The sequence below is a fragment of the Ochotona curzoniae genome, unplaced genomic scaffold, assembly GCF_017591425.1.
Source record: "Ochotona curzoniae isolate NIBS_2020 unplaced genomic scaffold, NIBS_Ocur_1.0 contig_291, whole genome shotgun sequence".
NCBI classification, from domain to species: Eukaryota; Metazoa; Chordata; class Mammalia; order Lagomorpha; family Ochotonidae; genus Ochotona; species Ochotona curzoniae.
Genome location: NW_024465649.1, coordinates 5,857,644 through 5,883,486, shown reverse-complemented (window position 1 = coordinate 5,883,486; position 25,843 = coordinate 5,857,644). Strand labels below are relative to the sequence as shown.

Genomic DNA, 25,843 nt, shown 5'->3' with positions numbered 1-25,843 from the left:
TCAGATTGTCAGGGTGTATTTCACAAGATTGCCTTGGCTAATGGGCTAAGAATTCCCAAGCTCAGGTTTCCTCACCTACATACCTTCCTGAACGAGTTAGCACTCAGCCCACTGTGGTGGAGCTGAAATTCTTCCCCGTTTTTTCCAAGGCTGCTCTCTTCTACCTGGGCCCCCATCGGAAGAGCCAAACTTCCCTCTTAGAGCTGCAGTGCACACTTTTTGCAAATGAGTAGACAAGAGTAAATTCTGTGTCCTTGAAGTGGAACTAAGCTAACGGGCACAGCTGTTGATTAAACACACGGGGCCAGCCCTGTTTTGGGAGAATGATGCAATCTGAATACGAGAAATTACAGTGACTAGTGTTTGTCAGGCATGCACCACATGCCTGGCATTGAGCTAGACACTTGGTAAATGTCCTCTCATCCGGTCTCCTGTGGTTGGTACTGGTGTCCCTTTATCCAAGACGCAGGAGACCGTGATGCTCAAGAGGCTAGGTTGTTTGCTCTTTTGAGTTCTCAACTAGCTCACTGCACATATTTTTGTTATGGCCTCTTTTATAACTGCCTGATACATGGAATTCAAGGATTCTGTGCTTATAGTAGATAATCAGTTCCTGTTGAGTTGACCAAATTTTAGCTTATTAATTTGTGAAATGCTTGATTCAGAATTTTTCTAGATTGGTTTTTATGTGTCATTTTGATTTTACTTAACGAATATTATTTTTAGAGAAGCATTGTAAGCTAATAATTTGAGGTTAGCAGAAAGGATAGAAACCCCCTCATGCCCTCCCCTTCAGCTTCCCCTAGTATTAACATCTTTTGTTAGCAATTGATGAGCCAATATTGGCATGTAATTATTATATTCAGGATGCACTTTTGATGCTGTGTGTTCCGTAGGTTTTGACACACAATGCCACGTATGCGTGATTGAAGTATTACATAGAAGAGTTTCATTGCCCAGCAAATTCCCTGTGCTTCACCTGTTCATCCCACTATAGCTCCCAGCCCCTCAGTGGTCTGTATTCTGTTCATACTTTTTGCCTTTCATCTGGATGTTTTCATTGCTTTCAGTGGCTTCCACCATGTTGTGAATTTCTTCCCAATCTTCTTCCCTTTTGTCCCAGCCCCATCACACCTAAATATGACCACATAGACTGGGATAGCCTGGCGCTTTTCAACTAATCAGTCATAGTGGCTTCCCTTGAAAGTTTTCTGTCAAGAACCTCAGTATTTACAAATACAATTTTTTTTCTCCTCGTTTCCAATTCTGTTCTTAATGTATGTCCTTTTGAATTTAATGGGAAGATGGGGGCACCATTCAGCCACTGTGGTACCCACAGTGACAGGGTTAGCTGCTGAGTTAGCCTTAGAAGGAGATCAGCGACCCACGTTGGGTGAGGTACAATTAGGCAGACCACATACCAAGAGCTGCCGGCATGGGGGACTCCTGCTGGCGACCAAGGTTGCCTGCTCCCACAGGCTGTGCTTACCCTGGGCTCCTGCACACCACCCTAAAATTTTCCCTATTATCAAAAATCCATGAAAGACAAGAAAGGAAAATTCAGTTTCCACAGCAAAGAAGGTCCTACAGCCTAAAAATAAATCGCTTATTTGTCCTCTCTCTCCTTCTTCCCCCGTGTTAGGACCAGCTGAAAGTAGTTCTCCTTATTTATGACTTTGTTCCGGGGCAGGGGGAAATACAGATTGGGCTGGAGAGAAGTAGTCAGCTCTGCTTGGGGGGAGGGCCGTGCAAGTGTGAACAATGTGGTTGAGAGGCAGGGAGTTGTTTTAGCGCAGTGCTGAGGAAGGAGACAGGAACCATCTGTTGAAATGGCTCTCACATGATGCCGCGTTCTCAAACAAAGCCTCCCAGAGGCGTTTTCGCATCGGCCGCTTCCCTGGAAGTGGCTGCCGAGAACTGAGCCGCACTCCTTACCCACTGTGCGTGGTCGTGCGCAGCAGTGTTTTCCCTTACCAATTCGTGCTCTGCGGCTGTATCTCCGGAGTATCTCCCGGTGCGCACTCAGAAAGTTTCTCCCAAAGACCCACTCCTCCTGCCCACTTCCTTGCAAAGTGCTGACTGTGTTTTACTTGAAGTTGGTGGAGTGACTCTGAAAGCTCTATTACTTCACTGGGAAAGAGGAAAACCACAAACACACACAGCCCATTGTGACTGTGGCCCGGTGCGTTCCCCCTTTCTAGCAGTGGTTTGCTCACCCAGGCGGGCTGCAAGGGTTAAGTAAACTTCATGGCTAAGGGTGACTTCATGGCCTTGGAATTCTGAAAAGCCAGGATGTTCAGTACACACACTGTGGCCAGCCCTGGAGCCTTTGGGTGTGAAAACCACTCTCTCTGCTACCCAGACTGATTTTTGGTTCCCGTTGCCCTGCTGCAGAATCCATTAAAGTCCGGCAGCCGAATTGTCCTGGCTCAGCCACAAAGCTAGGCTGCTGCAGGATTCCCAAGTTCTTAGTCAATGGAGACAGAGTGAATGGAGCCGGGCATATGCCACAGCCTGGCATGAGGTGGCACCCTAGTGGCTGTTTTCTGCCTTCGAAGTGTGCATTTTTTTTCTATGTTCTCACACAAGAATCATTAAGATCCAAACTGCAGTTCGGTTTTAAACTTTTTTTTTTTTTTAAGTCTCTGCATCCTTGAGGTATCCTCAAATACTGATGTTCACCCACATAGATTTTCAGGCCAGCAAAATAAAGAACAATTGGCAATGTTCTAACCTGCCCTGATAGAAGCACTAAAACAGAAGTAACTCAGCTACAAGGCACAGTGAGAAAATGAAACTCTGTGGTAGGAATAAAGCTAAACTTGAAAATACACGATGTACTTCCATACAAGGACTAAAGAGGAAATGGCTGTAAGGATAAGACACTAAGGCATTCAGTCCTCTTGGATAGCATTTAGATATCTGTACTTAGTGCATAGCTTGATTAAAGTGAGTTAGATATGAAACTTTCTTTTCTGAATGAATGTCCTGTTGGTTGTTCTCTGTTAAGTAACATGATAGCTATTATCATTGCATGGAAATTAATTTTAAAAACAGTTTATGTTTTCAAGCAAGATCTTTTGAAAGAAGCCATTTGGACTTGAGCTTTAAAGGAAGAAACAGAAAGATTATAATAAAAAATAGACTGCAGCCCTGGGATGAACAGTTGCTCTGACCTTGCCTTTTGTTCGCCATTACACAATTCAATGGCAGTCCACTCAAACTATGCTCTCGATCAATATCCTATTAAAGCAGCACAAAAAGTCTCCATAAACTTAGTGGTTAGCTATGTTTATAAATGGAACTCAGCATAATTAGATGGTCAATAGTAGGCTCGACTAGTAATTTTAAAATGAACATCACACGTTTTATATCTGTAGAAGTCAATGGCACCTCTTTTAATGTGGGGATACGGTGTGTCACAGACAAAACAGTGGATGGCTCTTTAAAACTATCATAATGTGTATCTCCAAAATGCAGTGTTTTTAAGAAAAATCTATTGTGTTGTGGCATAGGAAATGCAGGTTGGTTCTATACTTTCAAATTTTTCTGTGAAAGCCACCTTATTCTGAATATCTTATAGCCTTGTAAATGTTTCATTTTATAGTTTTAATATACCCCTCACAGAGAGGTAGAATAATAAATATTGCCACACTTTTAGAAGTAAAAATATCAGCCTGGCTGGCTTCATTTAGCAGGTTTCCTCTACCATAATTCAATAAATTTTTAAAATAAATATTGAAATTGAATTAGCTCAGAAGGATGTTTTGTTGTACATTTTTTTTTCTTAGCATCTTTGGGATGAATATTTGGATAGCTTAGCCAATAGCAAATGGAACAGACTGGCAGTAAGAGAAGTTTTCATCAAACTAGCCTTTCTTCTGAGTCCCAGTTCAGTTTGGGCGGACAAACATGATTTTTCCTGCCCTTCCCTCCTCACCCAATAGAGAATGAGCCACCTAAGGTGAGAGGCGTCCTTACTGCTGAGCTGACTCTGTCCTCAGCTGACATGGCCCCATGATCTAAAATCCATGTATAGTTTTCTCATAGTATAAACTTTCCAGGAACTTTCTGAAGAGCTTTAATATGCCTGGCCTTCAGAATCTTTTGTACCAAAGTAAACTTTTAAAATTCAGTTTTCCATGAACTTTCTAATGTATCCCCCTATACTTTTTGTTTGATATGTGTCCTAGCACTTGTGTTAGGAACTCACTGAACCAGCTGAACCTATAACCATGGCACGAACAAGCCAGGGACGTCAGCAGGTCCTTCGGTTAATGCTGCGAAAGTTCGTGCTTGTGTCCTCCTTCCATCTTCTTGGTGGGAGCTAACAAGGAGGCTCTCATGGTAGGATAGGAGAGCCTTTTGTTCTCTTGTCTCAGCCAAGGCATTTGCTGAATAGTATTACTGTCAAGATTCAACCTGGGGAGAAACAGAACACATCATACCTTGATCTACTTACTGATATGTTGTCAGAGTCTCTAATCATGTGTTCATCTATTACCCATCTTTTCTAGGTAATTTATTAGTTATGCTTATTGTATATAACATATAAAACCCATAGTTATTATTAGCAGCATGGTCTCAAAAAAAATCCAGGGTATGGAGTTGGAGAGCAAGCTTTGCCAATCATTCATTGTATGACTTTGGACAATATTTGATTTCTTTCACTTGTGTTCTCTTAATTTCCCAGTAGTTTTTTCCCATCAGTGAATGCCTGTGAGGTCCCAGCTGTATGCTGAACCGACTCCGAATGCCAGAAATACTGTTCCCCCTTGGGAATCTAAATAGACTTCAGTGAGAGAATGTTGGTAACAGCCCTGATTGGGCAAAGGCCCTGCCTCTGGCTTGCACCAGGTGCTCAGAGCTGATCCTGGAGCTGACCATTGTAAGCACATTGACTAAGTCAGTGTGTACACATGAGGAGGCTCAAAAAGTTGATGAGAAAATGGAAATTTAGTGTTAGGGTTAGAATTTATAAATAGACAGTTCAGCTCCTTAGCTCAAACTTTTTTTGATATAGTTCTATAGATGTATTTGAAAGGTGGGTGTTGCCAGGGAAAAAGATCTTTTGGTGGCTCATTCCCCAAACTGCCACAATAGCCATATTGGGTCAAGTCAAAGCCAGGATCCTAGAACTCTGTCTAAATCTTTCATACAGATAGAAGGGGCCAAAGCACTTGGATCATCCTCTGCTGCTTTCCCAGGTGCATTAGCAGGGACTTAGATGGAAAGTACAGCCAGGACTCCTACTGGCAGCCACATGACATGCATGACAGGCAGTGGTGTAATTCATTGTGTCACTAAACTGGTCCCAAAATGGTAATCTTAAAGAAGATCGAATTTGGTATTAAAAAATCCTGAAATCCAAGCATTATTTTTTATAGCATGCAAGACCCCTTGTATATATTAAGGAGTGCCAGTTTTAGAACTCATGTTCTGAGAGCTGAAAGAGCCATTCTAGTGACCCTGTCAGAGTTAGTAATTCTGAGAGAAGAGCGTGCCAGTATCTAACCTATGCAGCTGCTTTAGGAAGTCAGGAAATTCTCATTCCCCTCATTTACAGCCAAAACTGTTTCCCCATTATTCTGGAAATGATTCTTTCAGGAATCTAATAAATAACAGGATGTTTGAAGTATCTCTGACACATTACCAACTTCTGAAATGACTGGTCACATGAGTTACTTGTGTCAGAATTTGTTAAAGTAACATTTGTTTCCATAGTATCTTAAAATTTTTCTTTCACTAATGATCAAAATGTTCTTTGAACAGCAGTAACATGCTGGGGGCCTTATTTGTATACTTATAAACCTCAACTATGTAAGAGTCACTGTTCATGTTCAATGAGTAAGATTCGTCAACTAAATGACATTTTTGTGTTTCTAAAATCCCGACAGAAATCCTAAACTACTCCCATAATCAGGCCGTAATATTGTTGGGATGTCGGCCGGACTACATTATCCTAGTCAATGCTACCGATTAGAAAGGCTTTTGGTGCCAACCCAATACACATGTAGCAGATGAAGCTGGTGGGGTCCACTCAGAAAAGCCACACATTAGATCATTTGTTGCAACTGAACTAGTAATTAGTATGAGTACTTATTTACACAACATTTTTAGTAGGCATCAAACTGAAAAACTAAATGGTCCTTGGTGAAAATATTTGAAACAATGATTGGTGCAAACAGAAAGATGAATAAGCTGTTGGGATATAACTCTGCTGGTGAAACTTCATTTCCAAACACTAATGGTCAGGTAGTCCACATGTAGTCTTGGAGCAGGGGCTAATGTTGAGAAGCCCTTGCCTGGTGTGTGTGTCGTTTCTGTAAAAAGAGCTCTGAGGCCACCGGCTCCGTCCCTTGCTAGAAAAGACTTAATCCCATGACTGCGGCTGTATCAGATCCTAAATGGGTATAGCACATCTGACCTCAACCAAAAAGCTGAGACAAAAATGATACTCTAAAATTCAGAAAATCAATTTCAGTCCCAAAGGCAGAAGCCACTAATGCAGGAGAACCGTCAGCATTGCTTACCCCTCTGAGTGTTAGGGCCCTGTGTCTGATGGAACACTAGATCCTTCATAACGCCAGAGACCTGCAAAAATAAAATGAAGAAGTGGAGGATCAGGAGATGAAAGCTTTGCCGCTGAAGTGGTAGGTGTTAATTATTTTTCTATATAAATCTTGTTGAATTCATCTCCCTAGTAACCAATGACAAGAGAAATGCAGGGAGACTAGAAATGGAGCCTAGGAAATAATCGACCTTCAGATCTCCCCTGTGTTACTTAGTAGCTGTGTGATCTTAACCATGTTCCTTAACCTCCCTGCTAATTTTCTCATTTGTAATTGTGACTAATACTAGCACATATGACAGAGGGGTACTGCAGGAATTAAATGAGATGATCCAGACAAAGCACCTAAGATATCATCTAGCATGTGATAAATGCTTGATAAGTAGGCTATCCTACTTGAAGAAGCTCATAGAGTTTTCTTACAATAAACATTTTTAGCCTGTGTAATATACTGAAGTATCCTGGGCTATGTGCTGAGGGGTTGTAGAAATAAGTCAGGAACAATCCCTTCCTCTGTAGTATCTAAGTTTCTTGATATCTAAGACTGAGCTATCATTATGGCCCTATATGCCTGCATAGACTTGGGTTTGCAAGTTAAACTCATAGTACTTACCTGTCAGAGACACCATCCCTATGATCAGGGTAGGGTGAAAGAGAGTTTTGGTAAATTGTTCCTATTTTAAAAAAATGAAAACTTTTTCAGAAATAGGAATTCCTTTTTTGATTCCTGTATACCCATTCCACCACCCCAAATAAACATATTCCCTAACATATGCGTAAGACGTGCTTGTGCAAAAATGGTTCTCTGCGCAAGCAGACACCTTTCATGGGGTTAAAAACATTCTCCTGGCTTTTGGCACCTAATACTACATTTCATAAAAAGCATTGCTTAAACCTTTTAATAGCAGGCAAGCTCATTTTCACATAGAGCGAAATCCTCGTTTTAGTTCAGTGCCTTTCTTTTATGTTCCTGTTTGGAAAACCATACTCCTTGCCTGTATTTGGTCAGACCTTTTAGAAAGGAAGAGTAGAAAAAAGAAATCAGCACTAGGGTTTACAGACCAGAAATCTGCTTGGCAAGGGAGTTGCTGAGGACTGTGGCATAGAAGCTGCAGAGAAAGTACCTTTATGATTGATTTCCATTCAAGTCAGACTGACTGCAGTGTGGTCATTTTTCTAACCCATAACTGCTCACACTGCAGCAGTCTGCTATCTGCAGGGTGTCTGAGTTATAGCAGTCTATGTCCCTGTTACCTCTTACACAAATTACTTACACTGGTTTCTTTTTCCATGCAAATTCATCAGTTTTACAACCCCTCCTAGCCACAGTCAGGAAACTCTAGCAGAGAGCACAAATTGATAAAATGAGTTAATTTTACTACAGTTATCATTTTTTTTCATTCTAAAAGCCCTCTCTCATAGGCAGTGTTCAGGAAGCATATTACAGTAAAAGGAAGATAACAAAGGAGTTGAATTTTCTTGCCGTAAATTACTTTCCAAGTTAATTCCCTTTAATGATGATTCCAGATTTGCTTGGGTTTTCATAGCATTGTGCGTTTCACAACTGTGCCTTTGACAGAAGGAAGAACAAGTATTTTCCCATGTTCTCTCCTTTTGTGCCAGTAACATAGACTTTCTTACAAGATCTTTGCCACTGGAATGCAAAACAACACTAAATTGCTCTGATCCCGTAGAATCGTGTACATTATTGAACTCTCCCCTCACCCCCACCTCAGCCTTAAAACTTCAAGTTCTGAGAGTGTCAGTGCTTTAAACCATGTAGTCTTAGGGAAAAATACACCTCAGTTTTGCCAGTTATTTTATAAGTTGATAATTGGGTCATGGGGTGGGAGGGACAGGGTCATCCTTTGCCATTATTCTGTAGTCCTGAGTGGTCATGCAGATCTTAGGAATGGCCAGCAAGGAGGGTGACTAAACCTAAGCCCACAAGGCAGGGGGTTCAACTGTCTTGTCCACTAAAGGGCAGGGAATTCAGATGTCGTGTCCACTAATGCGTCTCAAACATCTGGAACTTGGCACTTTGTGATGCTCCCTAAGTCTCCGTCAAGTTCTTTTGCATGCAGCCTCTGTGCTGTTAACTGCAGCTGGATGCACTAGTCATTTAGTCAACATTACCTCCTGAAATCTATTGAACAAGTGGCAAACTTGGAGCACTCTCAGGCAGAGTAACTTAAAAATTTGGATAGGATTTTTCCTCCATCATCCTCTCTCCAACAATGCAAGCCTGAGCAGATTGTCTGTGGTGGATGGCAGAAGTTCAATAACCACAACCTTATCCAACTACTAATGTGTACAGAAGAGCAGGTCATTAAGAGGGTTGGCTACTAAAGTAACCCCTTTCTTCCAATAGCCCCCATTACTATAATGATTCCTTAATAGCAAGCCATTTATTAAGAAATGACACAAAGAGTACATTCTACTCATGACAGGAAAGAGTGGGGTGGGGAATGAATGATTTAGAAATAACATCTGAAGAGATGACTTCCAAAAGTTGGCCATTTCACAAAAACTCTTGGATGCAACAAAATTCTTCAGGTCAAAATAACTGCAGTATTTCTTTAAAGAGTTAAGGAGTTCAGCCTTACTATTGAAAGACATTCATAGAATTTGGCATCTGATCTTTACATGGCTGAAACTTTAAGGAAGTGAATGGAAAAGATAACTACTTATTCTGCTTATTTCGGAGTGTATTTATTAGTCATGAACTGTGTCCACAAAACTGTGGTGAGCTGTTTAGAGCACAGAAGAAACCCATGCATGTATAGGATTAAAGGTCCTGTCGGGTGACCTCTGACTTCACAACCTCTTTGTGCCTCAGCTCCTCCCCAGTAGTGTGAGGATTAAACAGGATGATAGCCTGAAGCTCTTAGTCCAGTGTCTGGCCCAGAAATGATGCTTAGCAAATTGTGATAGTACTGGTGGCAGTGGTTTTCCATGTTTTCCACAATTATTGTTAGAATTATGAAACCTCAGGTATTTTAGTGGCTTAAAGGAGCAACCCATGTTATTATTAGTAGGATTGGTGGAACTCTAGACAATTTACCCCAGTGTCAGGCCAGAATTGTTGTATGCTACATGTTGTCTATCTTTACAGCCCTCAACATACAATTCAGTCTGGTTGGGAAGAAAATAGTACATAAGATACAAAAGCCTATAGCCAAATCCAAATGGAGCAAAAATCAGACTTCTCAATCTAGGGAACAGAGAAGAAGTGCCGTGGCTGGTCCGGTATTTCTTTAGTGATCCCACATATGATGAGCCTGAGGCTACATGCTCTCTGTATTACACCATAGGTTGTTCATTCTTAGCCTCAGGAGCCCAGTGTTATATCCCAGGCAGGCCAAAATTTAAGTGACATTGGAAAAGTCACTGAACTCTAAAGAACTGAATATCATTACTGGCTAAGAATTGTACTGTTATATACATCGTATTGATTCTTTTTGTTAGAAGAATATGACAATGAACTTGTTGACACCATTCCATAGTACACAGTTGGCAACAAGTCTTTTCAACTCATTGACTCTCCTGGAGAAGGTATCCTATATTCATTGTAAAATTCTATTCCCTATATTGACAGTGTAGTTTAGGCCCTCATTGCCTCTGGCCAAGGTTTCCACATCAGCCTGTAAGCTGTTTTCTTCCCCCTCCAAAATCATAGCCCTGTTTGTGCACACTGTGTACTGTTACCAAATGCATACTCCTTTGCTTCAGCAATGATGTTATTACTTCCCTGCTCAGGAGCTGTCATGGATTCCATACCACACCACACACTTTGCTTCCTGTCTGCAGCCTTCTGCGCATGTGTGTGTAAATGCCTGCAAAGCCTCCTGTGTCCTGCTCTGCCTTGTTTGATCTGAACTGTTCTCCAAGACATGACTTCAGTGTTCCACTCTTAGAAATAAATGAGATGTATAACTCCTCTGAACTTTCCGAACATGTTCTTTGCATTTCTGTGCAAGTTTTTGACATGTTCAGCCTTGCATTAGATATTCAAATATTATTTTAATATTCCATTTATTTTGTATATCTTTGGGAAATAGATTCACCTTTTTTATTATCTCAAAGGCTGTGTAGGAGGGTTAGTGTGGCATGGTAGGAAAAGCAAAGGTTTCGGGGTCAGATATCCTTACATTTTAACCCTGCCTCTCTTATTTGCCTTTTAGTAATGATGATAAATTGCTCAATCTCATCCCCTATGGCTTAATTGCCCTCATCTAGAACCTGTACTTTACTGAGAAAATTATTTCAAGGCTAACTTAGGCACAGGAAATAAAGTGCTTATCAAATATGAATTCACAGTTACTCCAAAATCATGCCAAAAGAGAACCTCTTAAGTCCTTCGTTATATCTGTAATATGCTCCCCATTCTCCAGAGCAGAGGCACTAAGGATACCCCACCTGTTGCTGGGGCATTCTGGAAGGGACCCCCTACCCACAATGGGAGCTGCTGCTTTGGCTGTAGTGTCACAAAGTCAGACTCTATCTTCACTTGCTATCCTTGTGAAGTGCAGATACACAGAGAGTGGTGAAAGAGAGGCAATTTACATGGCCCTCTTGAGGAAGGTAGAGTTTGAGTGAGAGTATTACCAGGATTATTTAACTAAAGCTGAAAGACCCATTCGCATTTCAGTAAACTAGTGATGTTTCAAAATCTAAGACATGTATGTCTTATTTGTCTTACATAAGAATGATGGTTCACAATTCAAGGTGTGTATGGCACTCTCTGAAGTTACTCCTCCGAAGTCCAGTAGACACTTTGAAAGTGTTGTCATGCTGCCAGATCACCTGGTGCATGGCCATAATAGTGTATTAAGTGGTTCACAGGATATAGATTGCCAAGTTAAGGAACATTTGTGTGAGCTTACTTAGTTTTTTTTTTTGTTTGTTTGTTGTCTTTTTTTTATCTGTCTGATGAATGATGGGCACATCGCTATTTACATGTGTTTTTCTTCCTTCACTATTTTCTGGGCCCCCTTAGTTTTAAAAGGTTAATGAAAGTCTCAGGTGGATGATGCAGCAGAGAAAGTCTGAAGTACAAGTACAGCTGAGTGTTTACCAGATATAATTCCCTCTCACCTGCATCTTGCTCTTTCTTCCCTCCCCAAAACAAGGGAGTTACTGTACAATTTCTCCCATGCCATGGCAATAAATACCCTGCACTCTGTTTTGACATTTTGGAAGAAAATCTTAATACAGCTTTATGCTGCAGTTTAGTTAATGAGAGGTGTGAATGTCTAAGCTCCAGAAAGGTGAAAAGCATTAATAACTATTATATACCAGGCTGCTTCGAGTGCTCATGAGTGATCTGGGCTGATATTTAAGTAATCACACCCTCTCTTGCTCCATGGCCTATTTCATAAATAAAAAAATCATGAAATAAAAGAGCAAATTATGCAAATAAATTTAATATGAAAAGCAAATTAGGAAACGACTAGCAAAACTATTAATTATAACTCTGTTTACACTTCTTGTCAAACCTAACCATTTGTTTTTGAATTGAAGGCCCTTCCTCATTTAGTGTTTGTCATTGAGAGATTGGTTTGACTTTCAAAAAGTACATTTAAGTTTCACATGTCTTAGCAGTGACTGCTTTTGTTCAATGACAGTTATGATCAAGATATAGTCCTTGTGATTAATCAAACAGCTAATCGTTTATCCTTAGAGATTGTTGTATTTCCTCATACCACCTCCTGAATCCATCATTCCATCACAGCATCACAATTCTCTTATTGTCCCAAGCCACAATCATAGGAATCATCCTATATTCTCTTTCCCTTATTACCAGTCAAGCAGTCAGTACATTCTCCTGATTATAGTAATTTACAGCTCCTTAATAACTTATATCAGGCCTATCCATTCTACCCTCTGAGCTGGCTTAAGTGACTCCAACTTCCCTGACTTAAGTGACCCCAATGGTCTCTCTGACTTTAACTGATTATATTCTTCACCGCTTTTTCCACTTTGCTCTCTGCGCCTACTCTCATGACTGGGTAATATTTCTAGACTATCAGTGCAAATCAAATGATAATGTTTCTCTACTTTGCTGAGTCTCCTTTAGCTAATGAATAAAACTTGTTGTGGCAACCAAGTCCATATAACCAGTGATTATTAATTTCTGATTTGGGAATTATATGAAGGCACTTCAAAAAGTTCATGGAAATGTGTAGTTGAAAGATTCTGCTGTGAAAAATGTTGAAATCCACACAGTCTTTTCATAATATTCATTTTTTATGAATTTTACAAGAAGTTTCCTTATGTATGAATTTCAACTTTTTTCATGCCGGAATGAACTTGTCTGCTAGCTTATTTTGCATGAAATTTTTTTTGCATGAAGTTTTTAAAGTTTGCTGTCAGTATAACCCTCACAATTCCCAGTTAGAGTGGTACATGATTGTGCTTTAATAGTTTATGAGCTTGAAAATCTGATGGACAATTCAAATTCATGTTACTTAAAGAAATCTACTGTGTCTTTTAGGTCTGACCTTAACAGCTTGCCTTTTCCTGTGCACTACATGCTCCATCATACCAAACTATCCAGTAAATATTGTATCTTTTCAAATCATTGCTCATTCTCTCTTTTTTTTTGTAATTTCTACTCATCCTTTTACCATTCTTCTGCAGTGCCATGTTTTCTAAAGCTCTTTTACTCTCTTAGTTTTCTTACCCCAAGCTGGGTTGGCTACCTGCTTCTATGTGATCATATCAATTAAGAAATAACTGTCAAAGAAGTTCTCGGTGTGTTTAATCTGCCAGGCTCTCCCTGCTCACTGCCTCCCCTGCCCCAGAGCTGGTTTGGGAACCCCGTCTTAAATGACCAGACAGAACAACTATGAAGGTGAAGATGAATGCAGAGCATTGAGATGATCCAGAACAGTGGGAAACATTTCACATTGCGTTTAAGAATGGGTGACTTAGAAAAAGATGAGTTCCCTCTCACAGAAGTTCAGAATCAAATGCCAAAAATGAAATGAGTAGAAGTTCTCAAGACAAAGACAGACAAAGTGTGAAAAGCCTAGGAAATGTTTTATCCAGTCACCTAAAAAATTTTAAGACCAAAACATGGAGAAGTGCTTTTGCTAAAATCATCTAGGAATGTTGCAACTTTAGTGATGATTTACTGTCACAAAAAGAAAAGAGATGAAAGGTGCATTAGGAGAAATATACCTTTCTGGTGGAGACCATTGTCAACATTCCTTTCAAGTCAGGGATGAATACTGATCATTTAGTATTGCCTTATAAATGCAAAAAGAAAATGTGCTAAATACAACAGTGAAATTTGCTTTCAATGGTCTTTTATTCACAGAACTTAACTGATGTTTCTTTCTTTCTTTCCTTCTTTCTTTTTCTTTTTTTTTTTTTATTCTAGCACCAATAGCTGCAGGAACTGGCCCAAATTTTTCTCTCTCAGATTTGGAAAGTTCTTCATACTACAGCATGAGTCCAGGAGCAATGAGGAGGTCTTTGCCCAGCACATCCTCTACGAGGTAATTTGATGGCTCATAAAGAGGTTGTGCTGCAGAGTTGCACGCCTTGGTTTTAACCCTGACTCGCTAGGCATTTAGCAGAGACCCCACAGCAGAGAGCACAGCTCCAGCAGCCTGTCAGTCTTGCTAGGGAGATACAGCAACTGCACACGAAGCAGGAAATATCCAGATAGTAAAAAAGCAGCGAGCTGATTTGTGTGACATGGACTAGAAATAGCTACAGAAAGCTTTATCCAAACACGGTGACTCGTGCTTAGCTCTAAGTGTTGGTTAGGTTGATGAGATGGAAAGGAAAAGGAGTGGGATACTGGGTGGGGTGAGAACATGAACGTGGAGGCGGAATGGATGATGAGAAGAGCTTGTTCTCAGGAAATGAAGGCCAGGATTAGAATGGGGAAAGGGCAGCTGTTCGGACGTTTGGCCGGAAGTGGACACTGGTTACACCATTGCAGTCCCTGTGCCCAGAGTAGCTGAAAGTGTCCAGCCCCAGCTTTTTTCCTGTTCCCAGCAGTCTGAAAATGCAGTCTATGAGGCCATCCTTTAAAAAAAAAATGAACCCTATTTAATATCCTGGTGTGAGTCTTAAAGTGAGTAAATGGTTACAATGAATGCTATTAGAAAAAAGAGGATGGCCAGACTCTGATGCACCATGAGTCCTTAAAAGCATAAAACTAGGGAAGCTCAACCCAATACGAATTCGAGGATTCTTGATCCTTTTTAAGTTAGGTGACAAAGCCAAAATGAAAATAGGGCATTTTGCAAGATCCTGTTGTCTCTAGATAACCTGTACCAGAGGGAAAGGGATTAGGCATTAAACCCACAGTATTCTTTTACAAATTGGCTTTAGCACTGGACTGTGACAACAAAGAAAAGAATGATGCAGAACATCTTTAATGTTTGTGTGCTTTGCAGAAAACGATGGACAATGGTATATTACTCCAAAACAAAAACCCAAGCTTTACCGTTTGAAATAATGTCCATGTTATAGAAATGTTCTTTGATTACAGACTCATTCTTATCCCGATTTTATGTATCCTAAGCATAATTGCTTTAAAAGGAGGGTTTACTGAGTCATTACTGCTAACTTGGAGACACTTTAAAAAAGTGTTTGCCACAAAATCCTATCATCACTTTTCCCATTGTTTAAATCTTCCCCTTGGTTCCCTTTGTGCCACCTTTCAGGAGTGAGGCAGGGGAAAGTCTCAAATCCAAAGTACATTTATAATATAAGAAACAGATTGTGAATGCATTTAGGTGTTAATACGTTTTGGGGATTTTGAATGTTTGCTGATGGAGGAGACACGGTGTGTGACTGCCTTTGGTCAACATGTGAAAGCTTTGCAAATACTTGCGGACAGTGATTAATTGGAAAGTTTCTGGGCTGTTTGCTTTTCATATGTGTACTTCACATGCACCCCGTCTATCCCAAACAGTGCTGTGCACCTCCTAACCTGGCGTGCACTTCCCAGCTGTGTTGTATCACTGCTGCGACTCTGAGTGGAAAGTCAGTTATTAATGTCAGGTAAAAGGCTTGTGTTATTCTCATACTCTGCAAATAACTAACCCTGATAAGGACTAATTATAAGCAGCATCAGTAGTTAATAACTCAGTAATATGTTTGTTCTACTCTCATTAGGCTCTTCCTGGGATGATATTTTTTTAAATATGTTATTTAAATACAAAGATTCAACTGAGTTATCTGTATGCAGATTAAAAAAATATTCAGAAAGAATATTCCAAATTTACATACAGAAAAATCAGTCAATTGATCAGTATTGATCGATTGTATTAATACAGTGCCAGCGTTAACCAGTGTGGAAGGCACAAAGTCAGGAGCTTTACAAAGCTAATCTGAACCATTCCTCACATTTTAGTTTTGTGACATAGACAGTGTTACCATCTGAACAGTAGAGCATCATGGAGCTCAGAGAAGTTAAGTAATTGGGCCTCCAATGGCAGAGTCTACCTTCAAACTTGGGTCTTAGAAGTTACGAAAGAGTCCGTTTTCATACCACATCGTTCCAGGAGTGAGACTGAGTCTGTTGGTAGGCAAGAGAAGAATATGAGGCCCTGATAAAAGAAGTATCTGGCATGTGTCTTTTTCTCCGATACTTTGTGTTTGCAATCTTGAGTTGCTGTGAGTCTCTGGAAGGACTGCATCTGCCCTCGTTCAGATACCACAGCAAGGATGGTGTTCCCAGCACTGTGGCAGAAAGGCAATTCAGGAGACTGACACATCAGTCGAGATTTCAGTTCAGGGTACCATGGTAACTCAGGAAAGAGGCCCTTCCTAGTCTGTGGACAAAAGTAAGGTCAGTAGGTCTTGCACATAATACAATCTAAGGAAATACAACTATTAGGAATTAACATATTATGCTTAAATGACTTTTTACATAGGATTGGCGACTGCACAAGAGCCAATTTCATACAATAGAAAAAAATGACATGTCACTCCTTAGGAGCATATGTGTCCTCCTTACTTTACTGTTTTCCTTGAATGTTTCTGGAAGAGTAGCATCAGCACACTAGAAAGTCAGAAACAAGAAAGCAAACTGAAAGGTGGGTTTGTTTCTAACTGATGTATATGCATACATACAGGAAGATGCAGCCACTACCTGTAGGTTCTGTATCCCTTCTGGGTAAATGTTTTCACTGTCTTGGAATGGGCAGTTTAAAAATCGGGATAAAATGCAGTTCTCAAGGGCTTCCTTAGGATTAGGCAGCTGTGGGATGTGTGGAATGTGTAGGATTTCTTGCAAGCTCTGGACATACCCTTCCTGATGTTCCTAATTCTCTTGGTTCTTGAATCTTTTTCTTCCGACCCCTCCCTCCATTCTGCACCTCCACCTACCCAACATTTATCCTGTGTCAACCCCAGAAGTCCTTGCTTTCAAACTGAGAATTCTGCTACTTGCAGAGTCCTTGACCAGAAGGATTTGATGCCTTTATGAGTATTTGCACTTTATTAGAGGATGCCCTGGATGTCCAAAGCTTTAAAATCTTGGAAGGATATTAATAGTGAAGGATAATGGGAAATGGAATTGGCCTTCTAGGTTGGAGCTCACCAAAGCTTGATGTTTGAATGAATCCTTGTCACATGGATTCATTCTATGGCTGTTTCTGAGTAGCCTGGTGGGCAACTATGACTGGTACTAGCCATCTGAAAATGAGTTTGGGGCCAGGATTGTGACACAAGTTAAGCCACTGCCTGAAGCTCCAGCATCCCATAAAGAGTGAGGTTTGTGTGCTGCTTACTTCCGCTTCCAATTCAGCAGGCTGTTGATTTCACCTGGGAGAGCAGCCAAAGATGGCCCAGGTACTTGGGCCCTACCGTCTATATGGGAAACTGGGTTCCTAGCAGTGGTCAAGTAGAGCCACACAGGGAGTGAAGGAGTGACTGGAATGTCTCTTTCTCTTGTTCTTCTCGGTATATCACTCTGTTTTTAAAACAAATCTTTTTTCACAAAAAGAAGTTAGAAAGCCACTTTTTCTGCGGATCTTAAAGTGCCATCAGAACATGCAGTCTCACCTTTTATATGCCTGAGTACTGAAGGCAAGTATGTATTCTTTCAAATTCTAAAGTAATTTCAAGAGACTTTCAGTTTTACAACACAACAGAAAATATAGACATATTCTTTAGGGGGGGTGGGTAGAAATGCCCCTTTGGAAAAATAGGAAAGATTACTATATCAGGAACCTGAATGTGAGTTCCATGATCTCCCATGGCAAGAACAGGAAGCAATAGCTTCATATATTTTGCATTTTCTAATAAAAACAATTTTATCCAAAGAGACCAGCTTTTTCTGATTTCATGTGCTAGGGATTTTTTTATGTATATGCTGTTATAAAGAACCTCCATTAGATGCAGCCTTGCATAAAACATGGAAAGGTTCTTCAAGTGGCTATTTTTCTTTGAACTTTAAGGAAAACCAAGCAAGAAACATTAAATAAGCTATTAAAGGCATTTCCTCTGGGTCCTTAGCTAGTCCGGTACAGTTATGTTGCTTTGCTGTGGTCTGGTTTTAACGAGAATAGAACTTAATAGCTAAGAACACTGGAATGCCAGCATTAATAATTAGAATTTTTGCCTTAATTTGGGCCCTCCACATTTTTTGAATCAGACTGCTGCAGTAGCCTCTTACGTATCCTCCTACCTCTAGGTTTCATCCTCTTACGTTCTTTTTGTCTTTCTAGTTCTATCATTGGCACAGTGACCACAGTAACTGTTATAAGTGATGATTTGAATGTCACTGTCTGTTTCCATGGTCTCAGGGGGTCTCCACTGCTAATAGGAGAACATACTGGCATCCAGTATCCTCCCTAGCCCCTACAGTGCTCTGCTGCTGCACCCACTCCTTCAGCCTCAGCCATCGCAAGCACTACAATCATGATGTGCTTGTGCCTGACTCGGACCTGCCTTCTGGAGGTGATGGGTCAATGAGCTGATAACCTGTGTGACAGGATACCATACCAATTACATCCAAAGCTTCCGCTGGGTACTGGAATACTGTGGCGTGGCCAGTCATTAACCCCTTGGTGTTAGTAATGGGAGGACATCCTGGCACAGAGAACAGAGAACAGATGGCAGGCTTGGAAGAAGCTTATAGGGCTTGAGGCAGCAGTAGTTGCCAAGTGGTCAAGACATGTTTCCATGGCTGCCTGTGTGCTACATCTGCCTAACAGCAGCCTGCTTCTGCTCTTTCATTCTTCCTTCCCTGCCTCTTCACCTGCCACATTAGAACTACATGGGAAGTGGGTGGTGAATGAAAAGAGCTGGAAAATTCTGTACCTGACACATAAGGAAAAGATTTTCTAATAAATACCCTTGCCCCACTCCTAGGTATGAAATCTGCCCATTCTGGCAACATGTCAGTGGTGCTCTCTTGTTAAAACAACAAGACGAAGAAGAGCAGCTGGTTGTATTTCTCAACTTTTCAACTCCTGAAGCCTCACATTAAGAGAAAAATTTAGTCCTTCAGCTGGAGGAAATGAGATGCATTCTACAAGTTTCTCAACTATCCAAAAACAACCAAAAAGTCCCCAGTGGATTAAAACATGATTGCAGTAACCTCTGTGTAGAAGAAGGTCATAAAAGTCCCTGGGCCACTCCCTGTCTGTATTCCTGCTTCTAGCACACCAGTGCACCCCTTCTCCTCTTTTTGTTTGTTTCCTTCTTGGTGTATCTTGAAGAGTCTAGAGCAGTAGTTATACCTCTGTAGCTGTGCAGTAAGTTTTTTGGAGGAAAATATGCAAGTGAAATATGAGGAAAACATGGCCAATAAAAAAAGAAAACCAAGTTTTTCTTGAAGGATCAGGAGTGCTGCTTTTGTCCCTGTCTGGGTGCCCACTGGGGTTCAGTTGCTGTCTAGGTGCATGGCTGCTGCTGGAGCCCCAACAGCCACCTACAGAGATAGGAAATCCGTGGCCTTCCCACCACACTGCCAGGTGGAGTACAGAGCAGGAGCCAGTTACCAGTTCCTCAAAGGAAAAAGAAACAGGATGTGGCAGCCGCAGCAGCAACTTCAGGGACAATAAAAATCAAACCCAGACACTTGGAACAACATAGACCCAACACTTTGTTCCACATCCAATGACTCACCCAACTGAATTAGAGCCTAAAACGAGGCCTAAAACTACACTCAGTTGCCCAATTGCTTCCTCCCTTGGCTTCCTTTCAACCAGAGGTGCAGTGTCCAAGAGAAAGGTGGTTTGGATTGCTTTTAAACAAGCACCTGTTTGTTATTTCAGCTCCACAAAGCGCCTCAAGTCTGTGGAGGATGAAATGGACAGTCCTGGTGAGGAGCCATTTTATACGGGCCAAGGGCGCTCCCCAGGAAGTGGCAGTCAGTCCAGCGGATGGCATGAAGTGGAGCCAGGTAAGCAAGGTTGGGCCGCAGGATTGTGGCAAAGGCTGCAGAATCAAACACGTGCACGTGGGAGGTGTCATGTGGAGGAAGCTGAAGCAAATGGACTTTTCAATGTAAACTTATGTCTGTGCTGTGGTCCAGCCGCCACCTTTGTGCAAGTGGCAGTGCGGAGCTGTGCTTCAGTGGAAAGACGGGTGAGAATGGTACAAATTTCTTCTTTTACACATTGTCGTCTGCGCTGCAGTCCAGTCTTTCATTTACTTCTGGGTTTATTTCTGGCTATCTTTCTATTGATGTTTTTAAGTTATCTGTTTATAGGCATGATTAAATAAAAACTATCAACTTTTCCACCTGCATTGCTAATACTAAAAAGGGAAATGAGTTCCTTGGGCTGCAGTTCATACCCACATTTTTACAAAAGAAAGATGATGATAATAGTTTTTCCTATTCCTGAGTGTCATCATTATTGTTTTTCTATTTACATGGAATATCTATTTCTTTGTATTCATTCGTTCTAAACTGTGCAAATGGTGATTGCTAATCTGACTTCCTGAGTTGTATTTCTTATCTTGAGGAAATTAGGGATACTTCTGGTAGCAGAAATTTCTTGATACCCATATCAATAAACTTGCTCTATGTGAATAATCCCTTTTGTAATAGGATGGGTCAAATGGATAAAGCAGATATGATGTGGACTCTGGAATCAGATGGATAGGGAAATCTTTGTTGGCAAGATCCTAACCCTTTGGGGCCTATGTCTTCGACTTTATAATATGACAATATTAATGCATGTCTCAGTGGTCCTGAACATTAAATAAGGCACCATATGTAACCACAGAAAATTGTACCTATCGTCAAGTAAGCATTAAAAAAAAAAAGTTTTCTGCACATTGTTCCTCACCCATCTCGGAATAATTCTGTACCAGAACAGGCAAACACCATGGCAGTCTCAGAATTAACCTCTTCATCTTCAAGTCTTAGCCAAAGGCATTTCTCAGTTGATGTAACTCTGAATGGGGATTGCAGGGGAGAACTTGAGGTGATGGGTTTGCTCTGTCTGTTCTGACTATGCTGCAAGCTACAAGAATCATGCAAGTATTTACATTCAGGGAAGTGTCTACTTCCTCCCCATAAAAGTTTGTTTTACTGTAACCATAATTAAGAACAAAACGAAGCAAAACACAACAGAAAACCTCAGGCCCTACTGGCCAGGTCTTTCTTCTTGCTACTCTTACTAAAATACAAACATTTCTCTTAGTCCCACTTCTACCTAAATGCACTCACTTGACTCATGCGTTTATTTCCTCACTCCTTCAATAGACTTCCTGGATTAACTTTTAGGGTGAGACCCTGCACCAGGTTCAGAAAACCCAAGGATGAATGGGGAGGCGATGGCCCTTGATCTCCAGGACCCCACAAGTACAGTAGGAAGCTGACTCATTAGCAACCATTGCACAGGGTCATGAGAAGCATGGGAGTGGTGATGCTAGCCTTCACGGCCTTCTCTCTTTAGTTTTCACCAACTTAGTGGTCATGATGTGGTAGCTCTTTGGTGAAGGTCACATTCCAGCTGCCCTCTGCTCTTGGGGCCACTCAGTTTGCCCTGACGTGGCATGGAGCTCATAAAAGATCTACATGAGAATAAAAGTACTGATGACTCATTGTTATGAATGGCAACATCAACATGACCTCAGTACAGTGCCAATAAACAGTTGATGTGCTACTGAAAAAAAAAAACAGGATGTAAAGCTTAACCTTTCTAAAAAGAGCCAATTAAAGCCCTAGTCAATTTACCTGCTTCAGTGAAAATCAAAATAAAATGTATAGGTGTATTTCACATATGTTTGAATGTCACACTGGTGCATTTTAAAAACTTATTGTTACTTGAATGGTAAATTTACAGAGAGAAGGAGAGAAAGAGAGAGAGAGAGAGAGAAATTGTCTATCCTTTGGTTCACTCCCCAAATGGCCTCAAGGGTTGGAGATCAGGAGCCTGGAGCTTGTTTCTGGGTCTACCCTGTGTATACAGGGGCCCCGTGTACAGGGGCCAAGGGACTTGGGACATACTGCTCTTTTGTCCCAAGTTATAAACAGAGAGTTGGATCAGAAGTGGAAGCATCAGGACACAAACACCTGTGCGCTGCTGGAACCACACATGGAAAATTAGCCTGTCATGCCAGTGTGTCGATATAAAAACACTTAAGCATTTTTGCACGTGTTGCAGCTTCTGTATTATTTGAAAGTAAAGAAATCCCTCCTGTTGGCACTGTTGCACAGCAAATTGAGTTGCTGCATGTAGTGCCTATAAGCCGTATGGACACCAGTTTGAGTCTCAGATGCTCCTCTTCTGATCCATTTTCCTGTTAATGTAGCTAGGAAAGCATCAGAAGATAGCCAAACAGCTTAGTCCTCTACAATATACTGCAAGACCCACCCAGATGAAACTCCTGACTTCTAGTTCCACCTGAGCCACCCCTGGCCATTGTGGCCATTTGTGGAGTGAACCATCAGAGAGAGGATTTCTCTCTCTCTCTCTCTCTCTCTCTCTCTCTCTCTCTCTCTCTCTGTGAGGGTGAGGGGGTGCGTGTGGGTGTGTGTGTGCATAACTCAGCCATTCAAATAAATTTTTAAAATCTTAAAAAAGAAAAACAACTACACCATCAGGTTGTTCCCTGTGTCCTTATATAGCCCTTTTGGGGATATGTTTTGGGGCAGCAGAGGTAGCTTGAACATAGAGTAGTTTGACCTAGTGAGCATGTTATTCATTGCGATTCATTTCTGCACACTGATTCAAATGATCATAAATTTTAACATCTTAATACCTGTGTCCTTTACAGTCATTAAATAATGGGTTTAATGGCTGCATCTCTGTAGGAGGATATATGTATATATACTCCACACACAAAGAGCTACTTGAAAAAGTGTATGAAAAATAAAATTGAAGGAGAAGTTTAATAATGGGCATTTGGCAAAACACTTAAGAAATAGCTTGGAATACCTGCATCCCATTTTTGACTATGTAAATTCACTTCCCAGTTTCTCTTTCTCGCTTTCTCTTTTTCTCTCTCTTTCTCCACCTGTTGAGTAGACTTTGTAGAAGGTAAGTTTCTAACTTTATTTTAGTATGGAAGAATTGGACTTATGCATAGGTTTTTTCATAGTACACATTTCCTGAACCTTTTGAAGGCCTTTATGTTTATGAATTTTTAATTTTTTGCCCCAAAATAAACATGTTTCATTGTATTTTCCACAACCATAACCTCATAGGCAATACACATACATTTTTCTGATAGCTGTTCCCTACAGTACCATTCCTATACTGAGTGTCCATTGTCTACCCCAGTTTCATTAAAGCAAAATGTATTTTCATGGTATATGCTGTCAGGGCTGGAAGAGGACATGGATGAATTTATATTTGGCTATATTCAACATAGAAAGACATAATTGAAACAGGACCTGAGGGGACATTAAAACTCAACTGGAAGATGTTGCACATGTCCATGGTGACTTTGGTGTCATTAACTCACACAAGCCATTTTACATGGATAATTTATGCTGCCAGATGGTCCTTTTTGGGGATTTTCCATCAAGCCCAATCCCCCTTTTGGCACAGAGAACACCTTTATGTTGTTCCCACACTTATCTGGGCCTGCATGCTTTTCCCCAGGGGTACAGTTAATTGAGTAGGAGGCTTTTAGTGGTTCACTCATGTAAATTACCTTCAGAAATATGTCAGGAATTATGTATATCTGAATGCACTGGCAGCCTTTTGGTTGCCTATGTTTGGGATAATTCGCTCAAATAAGTACTGGGGATACTTTGTGCCTCAGATGTGACACAGGAAACAAGGCCTGTGCCCAGTCCTCACTCAAAGGGCTTTGCATCTGCTTACCTGCCCTCAAATGCTTTTCAGGACTCTCCAGCCAAAAGCCCAACAGCAGGCCGAATGTTGCCAGAAGAGACATGTTCACTTGAGCAACAGGAAGAATTTGGAAAGAAAAGCAAACCAGACGTGCAGTAAATCACATGTGCTCTTTCTAATATCTTTTGTAGTATCCTGTTCCCCGTTGGTTTTCTCAGGACTTTTAGTGCTCAGCTCTTACTGTCTGGGAAGAAGAGCAGAGGAGGTTAAAGATGATGTGAGGGCCCAGCATGATAGCGTAGTGGTTAAAATCCTCACCTTGAACTCGCAGGGATCCCATATGGGTGTTGGTTCTAATCCTGGCGGCCCCACTTCCCATCCAGCTCCCTGCCTGTGGCCTGGGAAAGCAGTCAAGGATGGCCCAAAGCTTTGCGATCCTGCACCCGTGTGGGAGACCCAGAGGAGGCTCCTGGCTCCTGGTTTTGGATTGGCTCAGCTCCAGCCTTTGAGGCCGCTTGGGAAGTGAACCATCAGATGTAAGATCTTCCTCTCTGTCTCTCCTCCTCTCTGTTTATCTACCTTTCCAATAAAAATAAATAAATCTTTTTTTTTAAGGATGATATGAGTTTGAAAATATCAGCCAATATCAAGCTGGCTCTTGCTTCCCTCACAATGCGGCATTTGTTCCCTTCCGTTAGTTTCATTTCCCAGTTATCTCAAAACTGGGTTAGATTTGAAGCTTTGAGGCTAATCAGGCACTGATGAAATGGATCCTATGAAATCGTAGCAGACAAACATGCACATACCATCAGCTCTTATTTGTTGGTACAAATGCAAAATTGCCAAAAATCTACTAACGCAAACAAATGGGAAGGAAATCAACAGGCAGATGCTTAGGATTAGGTCATCGCTGTGCATTCTATATGTATGTGGTGAAAGCTATAATTATGATAGTTATAAATATAAGATAAATATAATTATAGTAGTCATAATTGAATACCTACTATGTGCCATGGATTTTCATTTTTTGTAGTAAGAGTTCTTTTAACATTTGCAAAACGCAATAATCCTGCCTCTATGAAATGAACATTAAGATGCCAACGCTGTGGCACCACAGGCTATTCCTTTGCCCTGTGGCACTGGCATCCCGTGTCAGTGCTGGCTCATATACCAGGTGCTCCACTTCTGATCCAGCTGTCTGCCTATTGCCTGGAGAAAACAGCAGAGGATGCCCAAGTCCTTGGGGCCTTGCAACCCATGTGGGAGAACAGAAGGAGCTCCTGGCTCCTGTGTTTGCATCGGCTCCACTGTGGCAGTGGTTTATGTAATAGGCTACTTAAAGGAAGGCCTTCTCTCTGTCTCCTTCTGTCTCTGCATAATCTACCTCTCAGATAAAAGTAAATAAATCTTTGGGAAAAAAAAAGAGAAAGAAATGAACAGTGAGAATCATAAAAGGTTAAATAACTTGGTCAAATACCACACAGGACGTAAATCTGTGAGGTTATAATCCAAATTTCACGTCAAATCTGAATTCAGAGTGTAGTATGCAATAACCTCTCCAATCATAAACATTCATGCTTGCAACTTAAGGCTTCATTTCTGAGACTGGTACTTAGGCTACTTCCTGTTTTATATGTTTTCAAGTTATCAGGAAAACCAGAAAAATCTTCCATTTTTAAAAATCTGAATCCTTATCATACAAAACCTAAGCCAGGGAAAGAATCAGAGTTACTAAATACAAGTTACATTATACATAAGCAAGGAACATTAACTGTTAAGAGAATGAGCTATTTTCACCTATATAATCAAATAATCTCCAGTGTTTTTGACTTTGTTCAAGTAGCATCTCATTTGAGAGTCCCTAGTGGCTGCTGACTCTCCATCATCCCACAAGTTGTAACCCTGCTTTCCTTACCTGACACCTCTGTCTGTTGTGATTGTCTGTTTTCTCCTCCTAGAATATACTCTTCATGAAAAGTGGGATTTAGTCTGTCTTTCATGCTGTCATGTGGCTAACACCTATAGCCATGTCTTCTAC

At 41.0% G+C, this 25,843-nt stretch overlaps 1 protein-coding gene across 6 annotated transcripts in view; it reads left to right on the top strand.

Annotated features, from left to right (window-relative positions):
• The window catches only part of NFIA (nuclear factor I A), a 589,215-nt gene that overhangs the window by 464,767 nt on the left and 98,605 nt on the right, over window positions 1–25,843 (top strand). For all 6 annotated transcript variants that reach the window (XM_040978451.1, XM_040978450.1, XM_040978449.1 and 3 more), the window contains 2 exons: window positions 13,959–14,076; window positions 19,825–19,952. In XM_040978451.1, coding sequence (XP_040834385.1) covers window positions 13,959–14,076; window positions 19,825–19,952 — 246 coding nt within the window. The remainder of the gene's footprint in view (window positions 1–13,958; window positions 14,077–19,824; window positions 19,953–25,843) is intronic.